Source organism: Spermophilus citellus (assembly GCF_964194105.1).
Source record: "Spermophilus citellus genome assembly, chromosome: 5".
In the NCBI taxonomy this organism is placed as follows: Eukaryota; Metazoa; Chordata; class Mammalia; order Rodentia; family Sciuridae; genus Spermophilus; species Spermophilus citellus.
Genome location: NC_138186.1, coordinates 139,710,894 through 139,727,346, shown reverse-complemented (window position 1 = coordinate 139,727,346; position 16,453 = coordinate 139,710,894). Strand labels below are relative to the sequence as shown.

At 36.9% G+C, this 16,453-nt stretch overlaps 1 protein-coding gene across 1 annotated transcript; it reads right to left on the bottom strand.

The window, feature by feature from the left end:
* Positions 1 to 6,269: 6,269 nt before the first annotated feature.
* LOC308649492 (thyroid receptor-interacting protein 11-like) lies at positions 6,270 to 9,467 on the bottom strand (the record flags this gene model as incomplete). The annotated part of the gene is made up of 2 exons (XM_081295025.1): positions 6,270 to 6,486; positions 7,318 to 9,467. The coding sequence occupies 2 exons, from the start codon at positions 9,465 to 9,467 to the stop codon at positions 6,270 to 6,272; spliced, it is 2,367 nt and encodes a 788-aa protein (XP_081151151.1).
* Between the last annotated feature and the right edge of the window lie 6,986 nt (positions 9,468 to 16,453).

Below are 16,453 nucleotides of genomic sequence, written 5' to 3'. Positions count from 1 at the left end.
TCCTCTTATATTTAATTTTGTGTAACAATGAGGGTCTCCTTCCATTTCCATGCGATTTCCCTTCTCTCTCCCTTTCCCTCCCACCACTTGTCTCTCTTTCATGTTAATCTTTTCCTCATGCTCTTCCTCCCTGCTCTGTTCTTAGTTGCTCTCCTTATATCAAAGAAGACATTTAGCATTTGTTTTTTAGGGATTGGCTAGATTCACTTAGCATAATCTGCTCTAATGCCATCCATTTCCCTGCAAATTCCATGATTTTGTCATTTCTTAGTGCTGCGTAATACTCCATTGTGTGTAAATGCCACATTTTTTTTTTTTTTTTATCCATCGTCTACTAAAGGGCATCTAGGTGGGTTCCACAGTCTAGCTATTGTGAATTGTGCTGCTGTGCACACTGATGTGGCAGTATCCCTATAGTACGCTCTTTTAAGGTCTTCAGGGAATATTCCGAGAAGGGCTATAGCTGGGTCAAATGGTGGTTCCATTCCCAGCTTTCCCAGGAATCTCCATATTGCTTTCCAAATTGACCGCACCAATTTGCAGTCCCACCAGCAATGTACAAGTGTACCCTTTTCCCCACATCCTCGCCAGTTCTTATTGTTGTTTGACTTCATAATGGATGCCAATCTTACTGGAGTGAGGTGATATCTTAGGGTGGTTTTGATTTGCATTTCTCTGACTGCTAGAGATGGTGAGCATTTATTCATGTACTTGTTGATTGATTGTATGTCCTCCTCTGAGAAGTGTCTGTTCAGGTCCTTGGCCCATTTGTTGATTGGGTTATTTGTTATCTTATGGTTTAATTTTTTGAGTTCTTTGTATACTCTGGATATTAGGGCTCTATCTGAAGTGTGAGGAGTAAAAATTTGTTCCCAGGATGTAGGCTCCCTATTTACCTCTCTTATTGTTTCTCTTGCTGAGAAAAAACTTTTTAGTTTAAGTCAGTCCCAATTGTTGATTCTTGTTATTAACTCTTGTTCTATGGATGTCCTATTAAGGAATTTGGAGCCCGGCACCACAATATGTGGATCGGAGCCAACTTTTTCTTCTATGAGATGCAGAGTCTCTGATTTGATATCAAGCTCTTTGATCCATTTTGTGTTAACTTTTGTGCATGGCGAGAGAAAGGGATTCAGTTTCATTTTGTTGTATATGGATTTCCAGTTTTCCCAGCACCGTTTGTTGAAGACGCTATCCTTCCTCCATTGCATGCTTTTAGCCCCTTTATCAAATATAAGAAAGTTGTAATTTTGTGGATTGGTCTCTGTGTCCTCTATTCTGTACCATTGGTTCACCCGCCTGTTTTGGTACCAGTACCATGCTGTTTTGGTTACTCTGGCTCTGTAGTACAGTTTGAAATCTGGTATCGCTATACCGCCAGATTCACACTTCCTGCTTAGAATTGCTTTTGCTAATGTTTCTCAGACACCTGTAGTTTCTAAAACCACTAAGAGGATTTTTATTAAAATTAATTTTATTAATTTTTTTATTATATTATATAGTTCATATTAAATGATTTAATCTATATTAAATGTTATTTAAATTGACTTTGTTAAATTGTGTTAATGTAAATGAGATTTAATGAGCTTTTAAATATAAATCAATCTAAAATTTAGTCAAAATTTAAAAAATCAATTAAGAAAAGAAATTTAAATCAAACAATAGTATTAATAAAATAAATTTAAACAATATTAATTAATAAAATAAATTTAAATCAGATCAATTTATATTAAATGATAATATAATTTATATTTAAAAATTTATTAAATTTTATTTGAATTAATTTTAATAAAAATATTCTGAATGGTTTTAGAAACTACAGGTGTTAGAGAAGTATGTGCTATGCAATCTGCTTTTTCTCTTCTCTGATTTCACCTACTTAAGCTAGAAACTTTTGATTATCTTTTACCTTAATTTACGAAAAGGTTGAAACTACTCCTTTTTTAAAGCCTTTCATCTTTCAAAAACCGATGTTAGCTTCTTTCTCTCCCCCAATTTTTTTGATCAAATGTTTTAAAAAATGTGTTGATAGGCATTATTGTAGAGCCCCCAAAGTATGTAGATAAACAGTCCAGATATTTAATGAAATATTCTTACTAAGTAACTTTTCCATTGGCAATGGATCATGTGATTCCACGTTGGGGTTGACTCATAAAAATACTCTTACTTCTGGACATATTTAACATCTGGAAAACTGAATTAATGTGAGGTGACTTTTCTATAGAAATGGAAATAAGTAAAATGGATAGGGGTCATAGTATTTGGATTAAAAGTATCTTAGAATTTATCCACTAAGCTTCATGATAAGGCCCTCTGCACTGGAATTTTCTTTCAGTACTTGTACCAGGTTATTTGGGATAAACTAAATATTCTCAACATTTTGCAACATCATATTTGGTTTTCTTCTTCTCTAAATCTGAGATCTCCCTCAGGTGGTTTGGATTTTTCATGTTTCCTGTTATTTAAATGTATCATTTTTATCTTAATGCCATTAAATTTAACAAATATAATCATTTAAAAAAAAAGAGTTTGGAGCTAATGGTTCACTAATGCTGCTCTGTACAGTTGCTTACAAAAGTACATCAGAATTGAAGACTGGTGATGATTACCTGCTACACTGGAGCAAAATTTTATAAACAAAAAGTACTACAGCAAACAAAACAAAATTCTTAAAAAGAGCTATAGCAAAAAAAAAAAAAAAAAAAAAAAAAACCTAGTATCTATATACATACATATATATATATATATATATATATATATATATATATATATATATATATATATAATCTCAGCTTTTTTTCTTTCTCTCTTTGTCTACAAATACAGAGTTCTTTTGCAAAAGGCCATGCTGTAAAACATCAAAAAGGGTTATGGCTTCTTTAAAGTGCTAAATATTTAGAAGATCCTAGAGTACAAGTCTGGCACTGTTGTCCGGGGACACTGGCAGTGGTGTGAAGGTGGGCATGAAATCTGCGATGGGTTTAAAAAGAGGATGCCCAGGTTATTTTATTTATTTATTTGTGTGTGTGTGTGTGTGTGTGTGTGTGTGTGTGTGTGTGTGTGTTCAGATTTGTGAGTTCTTTCTATGCCCTAGAGATTAGTGCTCTATCTGATGTGTGATGGGGCAAAAATTTTCTCCCAAGATGTAGGATCTCTATTCACCTCCCAGATTGTTTGTTTTGTGGAGAAGAAACTTTTTTAGTTTGAATCTATCTCATTTATTGATACTTGATTTTACTTCTTGTGCTATAGGAGTCTTATTAAGGAATTTTGGGACTAATCCCATATGATTGGAATTAGGGCCTACTTTTTCTTCTGTTACATGCAAGCTCTCTGGTTTTATTCCTAGGTCCTTGATTCATTTGAGTGGAGTTTTGTGCATGGTGAGAGATAGGGGTTTAATTGCACCTCACTCCAGTTAGAATGTCAGCGATTTTTGAAAATGGCAGCTATGATGAAGACAACAACGATAAGTGTTGGTGAGGATTTCAGGAAAAATGTACACGCCTACACTGTCGGTGGGACTGTAGATTGGTGGAGCCAATATGGAGAGCGGTTTGGAGATTCCTTGGAAATTTGGGAATAGAACCACCATTTGACCTAGCTATCCCTCTTTTTGGTCTATACCCAAAGGACTTAAAAACTGCATACTACAGGGACACAGCCACATCAATGTTTATAGCAGCAAAATTCACATTAGCTAAATTGTGGAAGCAACTTAGTAGATGAATGCATAAAAAATGTGGCATTTATACACAATTAATATTACTCAGATACTTACCCTCTCGCTCAGTCCAGGAGACGCTAGTGCCCTTCACTACCTCTGTCAGAGCCTGGTTCCGACAGCTGGTGCCTCGGAGAGGACAGGCTGATCCTGCCTGCCTCCCATGTACCCTTTGTCACAGGGAGCGACATTAATGTGAGACCAAATAAAATCCAGTCATAGACATTAATAGAATATCTCAAAAAAGTATTTAATAAAAAGGCTAGCAAATACAGGGTCTTTAATGAAACTTTAATAAAATTTATGAGACAAGGAAACTGAAAGCACAATATTTTCTTAGGAACTTTTCTGTTTGGTGTTATTCTTTACAATATAGAAGCTTTTCCTAAGAATGCAGGGAGTATGAAATTTCTAAGGCTATCTTGCTGTTTTCTCCATTAAACCCCTTGTCTTAAAAAAAATCTTGAATCTATATTAATCTTTGTAATTTTCTGAGTACCCGTATAACATATTTTTCTCAAGAATGCGGTGAGGTCGCTGTTTCCAAGAGCTCTTCAATTCTGAAATATAAGAAGTGTGTTTCCAGGCATCGAAACCCAAAGGCTCACCTAGACACAATGGAGTGAGCCGAATATATAAAAGTCTCTCATGACAAATCTGAACTCTGCTTTTCCCAACCATGTGAAGTCTACTGGAATAAGATTCCAAGTAATTTGGCAGGTCGAAGCAAAATATATACTTTGGTATTCTTCTCAGGAGTAACAACTGATGGCATCTTAATTTTGGTAAAATAATGTAAATGTTAAGGTGAAATTTAGAAATAAGAAAGGAAAAGCTGATGTGTGTGTAGGTACTAGGTGTTTTTCTTCCTTTTTTTATTTTTGTAAAGTAAAACAAAAGATAAACCAAAAGGTTCTAGCTTAAGTTAGGTAAGATCAAAGAGGAGAAAAAAGAAGATACTATAGCTAATACTTCACTGCCACCTGTAATTTCCAAAACAACTAAGAGCATTTTTATTAAAATTAACTTTATTGACGTTTATATTAAATTATATAGTCAATATTAAATAACTCAATCTATATTATGTTAAATTTACTTTGTTAAATTGTATTAATTTAAATAAAATTTAATGAGTTTTTAAATATAAATCATACTATAATTTAATATAAGTTAATAAACAATATCAATTAATAAAAGAAATTTAAATCAAACCATAGTATTAATAAAAGAAATTTAAATAATACTACTAATAAAATTAATTTAAATTAGGTTAATTTATATTAAATGATGATGTAATTTATATTTAAAAATATATTAAATTTTGTTTAAATTAATTTTAACAAAAATGTTCTGAATGGTTTTAGAAACTACAGGTGTCAGAGAAGTATGTGCTATGCAATCTGCTTTTTCTCTTCTCTGATTTCACCTACTTAAGCTGGAAACTTCTGATTCATCTTTTACCTTAATTTATCAAAAGGTTATAACTACTCCTATTTTAAAGCTTTTCATCTTCCAAAAACTGTTGTTAGCTTATTTCTCTCCCCAACTTGTTTTGATCAAATGTTTTATAAAATGTGTTTATGAGAATTATTGTAGAGCCCCCAATAGTATATAGATAAGCAGTCCAGATATTTAATGATACATTCTTACTAATTAACTTTTCCATTGGCAATGGATCCTGTGATCCCACTTCGGGGTTGACTCATAAAAATACTCTTCCTTCTGGACATGTTTATCATCTGGAAAACTGAATTAATGTGAAGTGACTTTCGTATAGAAATGGAAATAAGCAAAATGGATAGGGGTCCTAGAATTTGGATTCAAAGCATCTTAGAATTTATCCACTAAGCTTCATGTTTAGGTCCTCCCCATTGGAATTTTCTCGTGGTAGTTGTACAATGTTATCTTGGATGAACTAAATATTCTCAACTTTTTGCAACATTATGTTTGGTTTTCATGTACTCTAAATCTGAGACATCCTTCTTATGGGTTGGATGTTTCTTGTTTCCTGTAATTACATGTATCGTTTTTATCTTAATGCCATTAAATTTAAGAAATATTATTATTGTTTTAAAAAAAAGAGGTTGGAACTAGTGGTTCAAGAAGGCTGCTCTGTACAGTTGCTCCCAAAAGTACATCAGAATTGATAACGGGTGATGATTATCTGCTACATTGGAACAAAATTCTAGAAACAAAAAGTGCTACAAAAAACAAAACAAATTTTTTAAAAAGTACTATAGCAAAAAATCACAACAACAACTAAAAAAAATAAAATAAAATACCTAGTAGCTATACACTTACATATACCAGCTTTTTTGCTTTCTCTTTTTGTCTACAAACACATGAGTACTTTTTCAAAAGGCCATGCTGTAAAACGTAAAAAAGGGTTATGGCTTCTTTCAAATGCTAAATATTTAGAAGATCCTGGAGTACAACTCTGGCACTATTGTCCGGGGACACTGGCAGTGGTGTAAAGGTGGGCATGAAATCTGCAATGGGTTTAACAAGAGGATGCCCAGGTCCACCAAGTCCAACTCCAGCTAGGTTACCAAGAGGCACAGCTGCAGAACGTGGAACCAAAACAACTCATCCACTTACTGACACCACCATGATCTTTATTCAGCAACTGCTCCATTTCGTCCTTCGGAATGTCCAGGATGCTCCCCATCAACTGCAATACTTCACGACGTTTGTCCTTTGGTGTCTGGAAATGACCGATAAAAAGGTTTCGCATGAGGACTTTGTCCACTTTTCCTTCTGCGCTGTTGACCAAAGTCGACAATTTCTGTTGTGCATGGTCCAACATTTCTTTTCGGAGCTCGTTTTGTTTTTTCAGTTCTTCCATCTGTTCTTCCTTGAGATCTAAGTCTTCTCTCAGTCTGGAAGCAGAATCCAACAGAGCATTTGCTTCATCCAAACGTTCCTGCAATGATGATACTTCTCCTTCTAGCTTTTCGGCCTTGTTCTTCCATTCAGCTATTGACTGTTTTTCTTTGTCTTCTGCAGCCAAAATTTCCTGGGTGTAAGACTCTTCTGATTCCAAGAGATGGCTGCGTAGCCTTTCTAGCTCCCGGTTTAGGCGTAATTCTTGGTCCCGTAAGTGTTGAACCTCTTTTTCTCTTAGGATTTTTACTTTGGTCTCTTGAAAAATATCAGAATTCAATGTTTGAGCATCTCCTTTCTCTCCAGGCAACTGGGCTTTTAGTTCTTCAATAGTTTTCTGCAAGTTCTTAATTTCCTCCTCTTTTTCTGAAATTAACTGGCTATGCGCAGCATTCATCTGCTCATATTTGTACTTAAATTCATCCATTTCCTCCTTCTGCTCCTGTAAAGACTGAAGTAGTTGCATTTTACGCTGGTTTTGGTTTTCAATGATATTCAGGTGGTCTTGAATTTCATCTTCCAGATGATTTTTGACTATATTCAGTTGAGATACCTCCAATTCTAGTTCTGTGACAGCATCAAGAGCTGTAGGCTCAGCCACTGGTACAGCTTGATTGTGCTGTTCCCTAAGTATTTCCAATTCTACTCGCAGATAGTTGTTTTCTGCTCTCATGTAGGTAAGACTTTTGTCCTTTCTTTCGATGGATTGCCTTAAAGTTTCATTTTCTCCTAAGGCCTGAGAACACTTATCTAAATCCTTTTGTAGTTGTGAACTTTTTTCTTCGAGTTTTTCAATAAAAACTTCTTTCTCATTTATGACTTGTATCAATCGCTCCTCTTCTTCTACATAAGATGCCAAAATTTCATCAGTTTCTTTTTCATCAGCAGTCATTTGCTCAATATTCTTTTTGAGTCCTGCTATTTCAAAGTCCTTCTCTTGGATGAGTTGAACTGCACATTCGTGTTTCAGCTTTAAGACACAGGTATTCAAATTATGTGCATTGGAGAGTTCCTGAATAGTCTGCCTGTGATTATTTGCTTCTTCCAACAGTCTTTTTTCTGCCTGGTGCAGTTTGGCTTCAATCTCTTCTTTGTCTCTTTTGAGAGTCTCCGTGATAGTGTCTTTTTCTTGAGAGATTTGATTGTAAGCAGCAATAGATTCTTCCAACTTACGCCTTACATCGTCACGTGCTAAAATCAACATTTCATTTTCCGTTTTGAGTTCAACGGCAACTTTCTTTAAATTTTCATTGAGCTGTTCCTCTTCAGAAAGATTTTGCCTTAAGTTGCTAACTTCAGCTTCTCGTTCTTTAAGCATGTCATCCTTACAATGACTGTTAGAGTCTTCATTCAGAGAAGTTCGATACTTGCTCTTAAATCCAGACAGCTCATCTTCAAGTTGTCTAATGTGATCCTTAAGCCCCAGGTTTTCCTGCTGGATGTTTAAACTATTTTTTTGTGACTGATTTAGCTGATCTGCTAAATCTTCTACTTTACCTTCAAGCTTCTGCTTAGTTAAGTGCAAATCACTGAGGCTCTGTGCGTTCTCAGTTAACTTCTCCTTCTGCACATGCAACTCTTGGGATATGTTCATTTGATCATCCTCAAGTTGATGAACTCTCTTTTTTTCATCATCTAGATCTTGTTCCAACTTCTTGATGACAAGGTCTCCTTCATTCCGTTGTTTGGATAGCTCCTCTTGTATCAAAATCATGTGCTTTGTAGCTTCCTGATTCTGATGATCCAGTTCTTCTAACTCGGCTATCAGCATTTTCTTTTCATTGATAGTCTGATTCAGTTCTTCCTCCTTTGCCTTCAAGTGAAGTTTTAAGTCTAGTAATTGTACATTCAAATTCATGTCTGTTGAAGCTCTGTTTTTCATGACTTGGTAGTCACAGCTCCATTTTGACAGTGACATCTGAAGTTCCTCTTTTTCTTGACTCAATGATGCCTTCTCTTTTTCTAAAGCTTCAACATGCATTTTAAGTTTCAGATGGTCTTCAGCCAGACGGTTATCCTGGTTTAAACCATTTAGTCTCACGATTTCCTTCTCCGCATCAGCCAGGGCTTGTTGAAGCCTGAACACTTCTTCCACTGCTGAGCTCTGAGGAAGGATTCTTCCCTTTTCTGCCACAGTAGAACTCTGCTCCCAAACTGAAATTTCATGCTGATGATCATATATGTCTGGACTTTGGTTTGGTTGAAGAGTCTTGACAGTATTTTGTACTTTGCAGATTTCACTTGAGTCAGAATGGTGTGTTCCCTGAGCCTCAGCAATCTGCCTCGAGTGGCCAACTTCAGATTCATGTTTTGCAGCTTCAGTTGATAATCTGTTTGTTTCTTGTTGTGATAAGATTATGTCACTAGAGTCCATGTCGTCATCACGAAAGGCTGAAAAATGACTACTGATCAGGGAACCGAACGGAGCCGGTGCAGTTGTTGTTGGCACACCACAAGCTCCCGAGTGTACTGATTGAGCGGCTGCCTGTAGTTGGAACATTTGATCTTGCAGTACAATCTGTCCTGCTTTAAGATGGCTGATCTCTACCTCTTTCTGTTGCAGTTGGTTTTGGTAACTTACAGACTGATGGTTTATTTGTCGCTCTGATGCTTCATGCTTTTCTTCCAGGTCAGTACAATACTCTTTCAGTCTTTCATTCTCACATCTTAGTGTGGAATCAGTAGTTTCCATTTCCTTTCTCCAACAATGATGTAAAGCTGCCTCTGGGTCTCCTAAGTCACCCGGAAGCATTTCCCCGGCGAAGCTGGAGCTATGGCCGGTGAGGAAAGCCAAGCTGCTCCCCACCTGACCCAAGAAGTGGCCCAAGCCTGAGCCCAGGCCTCCAAACCAGGACCACATCGTGGCCACTTCAGTGATCCATGGGACCAGCTCTGAAAAGCGCGTCCATCACCGTCCACTTCTCTGCCCCGAACGTCCTCTGGCGTTGCCGGGGTCAATTATGACCCAAGCGCTCAGAATTCCTCAGAGCGCGGGGTTCCTGGGGCTGCACCAACACTAATCATCCCTTCCTGCCTGTAAACTCAGAAGCCTGTCCTGCGCTTTGACCAGGGACTGGCATCCAGTAGCACACACTCACCCCCTGCAGGGCCTCTGCTTCTTCCCTGCACTTGCCTGTCAGCTATTGGCTCACAGGATTGGGCAGGGTTGGCTGGGAGGAGCTAGAGATCCAGGAAAGTGTTCTAGTTTGAGTCCCAAGGCAGTGTGCTGTGGAGCCAGGAAGAATCAATGTTGTAGATGAAATCCAAAGGTAGTTCACTGGACAGTTCCCTCTTGTCTGGGAGAGGTGGGCTTTTTGTCCCATTCAGTTGCATTCGGTTGACGAGGTGAGGTCTCTCTCCATTACAGAATGGAATCTATTTAACTAAAAGTCCCCGATTCAAAAGTAAATCTCACCCCATAACACCAGCACAGACGCACCCAGAATAAAAGTTGGCCAAGTGTCTGGGCATCGTAGCCAGGACGAGTTAACATGTAAAATTAACCATCACAAAGTCTTAATCATTCTCAGAACTCAAATTATAATATGGATTAAATGTCACTAAAGAACCATCTTTACCCTTTCCAAAAATAAATTTTTGCTGTTAATCTATAAATTTTCGAGTTCATTTTAATATTATTTGGTCCTTGTTAATTCTGATTGAGTTTATTTAAGTGCTCAAAAATTCCACTTAAATTTCACTTAAGAAAATTTGTTTTAGAGCCAACAGGTTGATGTTCACTTAACCTATTGTTGTTTATCAATGCCAAATATAATCCAGGTTTAAACAGTACAGAGTGAAATAAAAAGTTGAGAAATTTTCTACGATGGAGTAACAATCCTAAATTTAATTCCCATACCTCTAAGGATCAGAAGGAGTTAAGATAAGGCCCTGGTTTCCAAGGTGTTTAAATTCCAACAAGTTAATGAGGAGGCAGTTTTGTAGAGTTGGGGACAAAGCAAAGAGATGAAGCACATGGGCTGTAACAGACATACCAGTTGGGACCAAAGCAATTTTGGAGCTAAACTGACAGAATGCATTTAGAAAACCTCTCTCCCAAGCATGAGTTGAACAGTAAATGAGAACATAGTGTGTAGTTCTCACCTGATGGCTGGTGCAGAGAAAGTGGCCAACAAATAGAGCCTGCTGCCACTTTGTTCATATTTGCTTTTTGTTTTGTTTAGGATCATTTTCCTCATTACCCTTTAGAAGGGGTTTGGGTTTGCTCCCATTACTCTCTTCCCAGAGCCCATATTCAGGAGACTCTTTTCCTTGAGCTGTTCTTTCTATATGTCTGTTCAGGGAACAAAACCTCAAGGTGGCAGAAATAAGATTTAAAAAAAGGCAGAATTTTTGGAAAATTAATGGTTAAATAGATTCTAAGGATTATAATAATCACCTCATAATGTCTCTTGCCTTCAAGATAGAGCAAGTAGACATAATTACTCAGATTGGTATCAGAAACTAGTGACTGCATTTGTGTCCTGTGCTAGAAAAGGAAATCTTCTTGGTCCTTCTTATTCATCTCCAAATCTGAGAGAGAAATCAGGCCTGTGTTAGTCAATCTCTCCTCATAAAAGACTAATATAAAAATTTAAGCCCCTTTTAGCATCTGCTGAAGTGCGAATCCACGCTGTACCCCAGCTGTGTCTACTGTTGAAGAAGGCATCAACAATACCAAGTGTCCTTTTCTCCCTTTAGACCATTCCTCCTGTGTGTGTGTGTGTGTGTGTGTGTGTGTGTGTGTGTGTTAGAAGACTTTTTCATCACTTTGACAACATACCTGAGAAAATTAAATGAGTAAATATTTATTTTGGTTCAATTTCAGGCTCCATTGCTGTGGCCTGAAGTGAGGCAGATTACCATGGCAGAGAGCCTGGCTTCAAAACAGAGCTGCTCAACTCATGGAGATCAGGGGATCAACTCATGGAGATCATGGAGATCAGGTGAGGGGAAGAAAGGACTGAGGAATATGATGTACCCTTCCAGGGAATCAACGCCAATGGCCTACCCTCCAACTAGGCCCTACCGCCCACAGTTTTTACCAACTCCCAATAGTCCTGTCCAATCGTGAACCCATCAGTGGATTGATCCACAGATGAGGTTAGAGCCCAGGATTCAATTCACCTTTCTGTAGAGTCCGTTCTGAATGCTGTTACATTGGGGTCTAAGCTTTCAACACATGACCTTTGGGCAACATTCCAGATCCAAATTATAGCAGGGTGCCTCCTTCTCTTTAGGTGTTCTGTGTTTGTTTATTGTTTTAAATCACAAATAATGATCCTTTTTCAGTGTAAGACCTATCACATTTGGCTTGAATCTGGTTCCAGTGGTTGTTGCTCCTACTGCTGAAAGGCATTTCTGATCACTCAGATTCAGTCTTCTAGCGTGGTTCACTCTGACCACAGCTGTTTGTCATTTTATATTTCAATCTGAGAGAGATACCTACCTACTGTATTCAAAACTGACCATCCAAATAAAAGCATTTCTCTTCTTGTAAATATGTTTGGAATATTCCTGGAAACTATGGGGGATATGGAGGGAAAACCCTGGCTCATTCGCGAACACATGTGACAAAAAGCATCCAATAATCATAAGTATATCCTTATACATGTATTCAGTGCCCCCAAAGTACAAGGTATTGTGGTAGATATTGTGAACAACATGAAGCTGTGTTATATACATTTCCTGCTATGAAGTGCAATTGAATACAGTCAATCAATGGAGAAGATGTTACATAGAGTGATCCTTGAATTATAATGCAAGGTCAGCCATTGATGACTGTGGTGGTGAGGATCTCATATGGGGGAAAAGACTAAGTAAGAAAGAATAAGCCAGAAGTAGAGAGCCCTTAATAATGGGGCTTTGTTAAAACACAGTTGAAGATTAAAATAATGAAGGCTTTTTGAGTCTATAAACATAGGGTGATAAATTCTATGCAAGATATTAAGTTTGTACTTTTTTTTAATACCTCATAATTCATTCAAACATTTTCTTATAGATTTCAGTAGAATTTTTAAATCTCTTTAATATGGGCCTTGTCTCTTCTTGTTTCTTTTTTTAAATTTTTATTGGTTGCTCAAAACATTACAATGATCTTGACATATCATATTTCATACATTTGATTCAAGTGGGGTATGAATTCTTATTTTTACCACGTGTACAGTTTGCGGGATCACATTGGTTATACATCCGAGTTTATACACACTGCCATACTAGTGTCTGTTATATTCTGCTGCCTTTCCTATTCCCTCCCTATCCCCCCTTCTGTCCCCTCCCCTCCCCTCCCACAATCTCTCTCTACCCCGTCTACTGTAATTCATTTCTCTCCTTTTTTCCCCTTTCCCCTCACATCCTCTTATATGTAATTTTGTATAACAGTGAGGGTATCCTTCCATTTCCATGAAATTCCCCTTCTCTCTCCCATTCCCTCCCACCTCTTGTCCCTTCTAAATGGTAATCTTCTTTTCATGCTCTTCCAGCCTGCTCTGTTTTGAGTCCCCCCTCCTTATATGAAAGAAGACATTCAGCATTTCTTTTCTAGGGATTGGCTAACTTCACTTAGCATAATCTGCTCTCATGCCATCCATGTCCCTGCAAATGCCATGATTTTGTTATTTTTTAGTGCTGAGTAATATTCCATTGTGTACAAATGCCACATTTTTTTATCCATTCATCTATTGACTGGCATCTAGGTTGGTTCCACGTTCTAGCTATTGTGAATTGTGCTGCTATGAACATTGATGTAGCTGTATCCCTATAGTGTGCTCTTTTTAGGTCTCTGGGAATAGTCCGAGAAGGGGAATAGCTGGGTCGGATGGTGGTTCCATTCCCAGCTTTCCAAGGAATCTCCATAATGCTTTCCAAATTGGCTGCACCAATTTGCAGTCCCACCGGCAATGTACAAGTGTACCTTTTCCCCCACATCCTTGCCAGCACTTGTTGTTGTTTGACTTCCTAGTGGCTGCCATTCTTACTGGACTGATATGGTATCTTAGAGTGGTTTTAATTTGCATTTCTCTGATTGCTAGAGATGGTGAGCATTTTTTCCGTGTATTTTTTGATTAATTATATATCCTTCTCTGAGAAGTGTCTGTTCAGGTCCTTGGCCCATTTGTTGATCGGGTTATTTGTTTTCTTAATGTTTAGTCTTTGAGTTCTTTGTATACTCTGGATATTAGGGCTCGGCACATTTGTATTTTTAAGAATTGGCATAATCAATGAAATGTTCCGCACACATTTGTAGGAAGATTAACATAACACTCCAGTGACAATACAATAGTAGAAGGATTGATTTGGACTGAGAAGTTGTTCAGTGAATGATATATTACCCATAAGTTTGAATTCTCATTATCATAAAGAAGCAAGGTGAAAATAAGAATTTAAGAGAGTGTTGGGGATATGGCTCAAGTAGCAGCTAGTTCGCCTAGCATGCGTGAGGCATGGGGTTTGATCCTCAGCACTACATAAAAAAATAAATAAAATAAAGATGTTGTGTCCACTAAAGGCTAAATAATAAATATTTTTTAAAACGAATTTAAGATAGTCCATAAATGTTATATACAAACTGTGAAAGTAGATGCTTTCGCATCTAGTGACTTTTATAACTAGGACAGAGAATTAAATGTAGTTCTGCTGTGTATAAAGTGATCACAATAAATCACCAATGTCATTTTTTGAAATGGGAAAATGTTTTTTTATTGGTTATTCAAAACATTACAAAGCTCTTGACATATCATCTTTCATACATTTGATTCAAGTGGGTTATAAACTCCCATTTTTACCCCAAATACAGATTGCAGAATCACATCGGTTACACATCCACGTTTCTACATAATGCCATATTAGTGACTGTTGTATTCTGGTACCTTTCCTATCGCCTACTATCTCCTCTCCCTCCCCTCCCATCTTCTCTCTCTACCCCATCTGCTGTAATTCAATTCTCTCCCTTGTTTTTTTTTCCCCCTTTTCCCTCACATCCTCTTATATTTAATTTTGTGTAACAATGAGGGTCTCCTTCCATTTCCATGCGATTTCCCTTCTCTCTCCCTTTCCCTCCCACCACTTGTCTCTCTTTCATGTTAATCTTTTCCTCATGCTCTTCCTCCCTGCTCTGTTCTTAGTTGCTCTCCTTATATCAAAGAAGACATTTAGCATTTGTTTTTTAGGGATTGGCTAGATTCACTTAGCATAATCTGCTCTAATGCCATCCATTTCCCTGCAAATTCCATGATTTTGTCATTTCTTGGTGCTGCGTAATACTCCATTGTGTGTAAATGCCACATTTTTTTTTTTTTATCCATTCGTCTACTAAAGGGCATCTAGGTGGGTTCCACAGTCTAGCTATTGTGAATTGTGCTGCTGTGCACACTGATGTGGCAGTATCCCTATAGTACGCTCTTTTAAGGTCTTCAGGGAATATTCCGAGAAGGGCTATAGCTGGGTCAAATGGTGGTTCCATTCCCAGCTTTCCCAGGAATCTCCATATTGCTTTCCAAATTGACCGCACCAATTTGCAGTCCCACCAGCAATGTACAAGTGTACCCTTTTCCCCACATCCTCGCCAGTTCTTATTGTTGTTTGACTTCATAATGGATGCCAATCTTACTGGAGTGAGGTGATATCTTAGGGTGGTTTTGATTTGCATTTCTCTGACTGCTAGAGATGGTGAGCATTTATTCATGTACTTGTTGATTGATTGTATGTCCTCCTCTGAGAAGTCTCTGTTCAGGTCCTTGGCCCATTTGTTGATTGGGTTATTTGTTATCTTATGGTTTAATATTTTGAGTTCTTTGTATACTCTGGATATTAGGGCTCTATCTGAAGTGTGAGGAGTAAAAATTTGTTCCCAGGATGTAGGCTCCCTATTTACCTCTCTTATTGTTTCTCTTGCTGAGAAGAAAAAAAAAAAAGAAAAAAAAAACTTTTTAGTTTAAGTCAGTCCCATTTGTTGATTCTTGTTATTAACTCTTGTGCTATGGATGTCCTATTAAGGAATTTGGAGCCCGGCACCACAATATGTGGATCGGAGCCAACTTTTTCTTCTATGAGATGCAGAGTCTCTGATTTGATATCAAGCTCTTTGATCCATTTTGTGTTAACTTTTGTGCATGGCGAGAGAAAGGGATTCAGTTTCATTTTGTTGTATATGGATTTCCAGTTTTCCCAGCACCGTTTGTTGAAGACGCTATCCTTCCTCCATTGCATGCTTTTAGCCCCTTTATCAAATATAAGAAAGTTGTAATTTTGTGGATTGGTCTCTGTGTCCTCTATTCTGTACCATTGGTTCACCCGCCTGTTTTGGTACCAGTACCATGCTGTTTTGGTTACTCTGGCTCTGTAGTACAGTTTGAAATCTGGTATCGCTATACCGCCAGATTCACACTTCCTGCTTAGAATTGCTTTTGCTAATATTTCTCAGACACCTGTAGTTTCTAAAACCACTAAGAGGATTTTTATTAAAATTAATTTTATTAATTTTTTTATTATATTATATAGTTCATATTAAATGATTTAATCTATATTAAATGTTATTTAAATTGACTTTGTTAAATTGTATTAATTTAAATGAAATTTAATGAGCTTTTAAATATAAATCAATCTAAAATTTAGTCAAAATTTAAAAAATCAATTAAGAAAAGAAATTTAAATCAAACAATAGTATTAATAAAATAAATTTAAACAATATTAATTAATAAAATAAATTTAAATCAGATCAATTTATATTAAATGATAATATAATTTATATTTAAAAATTTATTAAATTTTATTTGAATTAATTTTAATAAAAGTATTCTGAATGGTTTTAGAAACTACAGGTGTTAGAGAAGTATGTGCTATGCAATC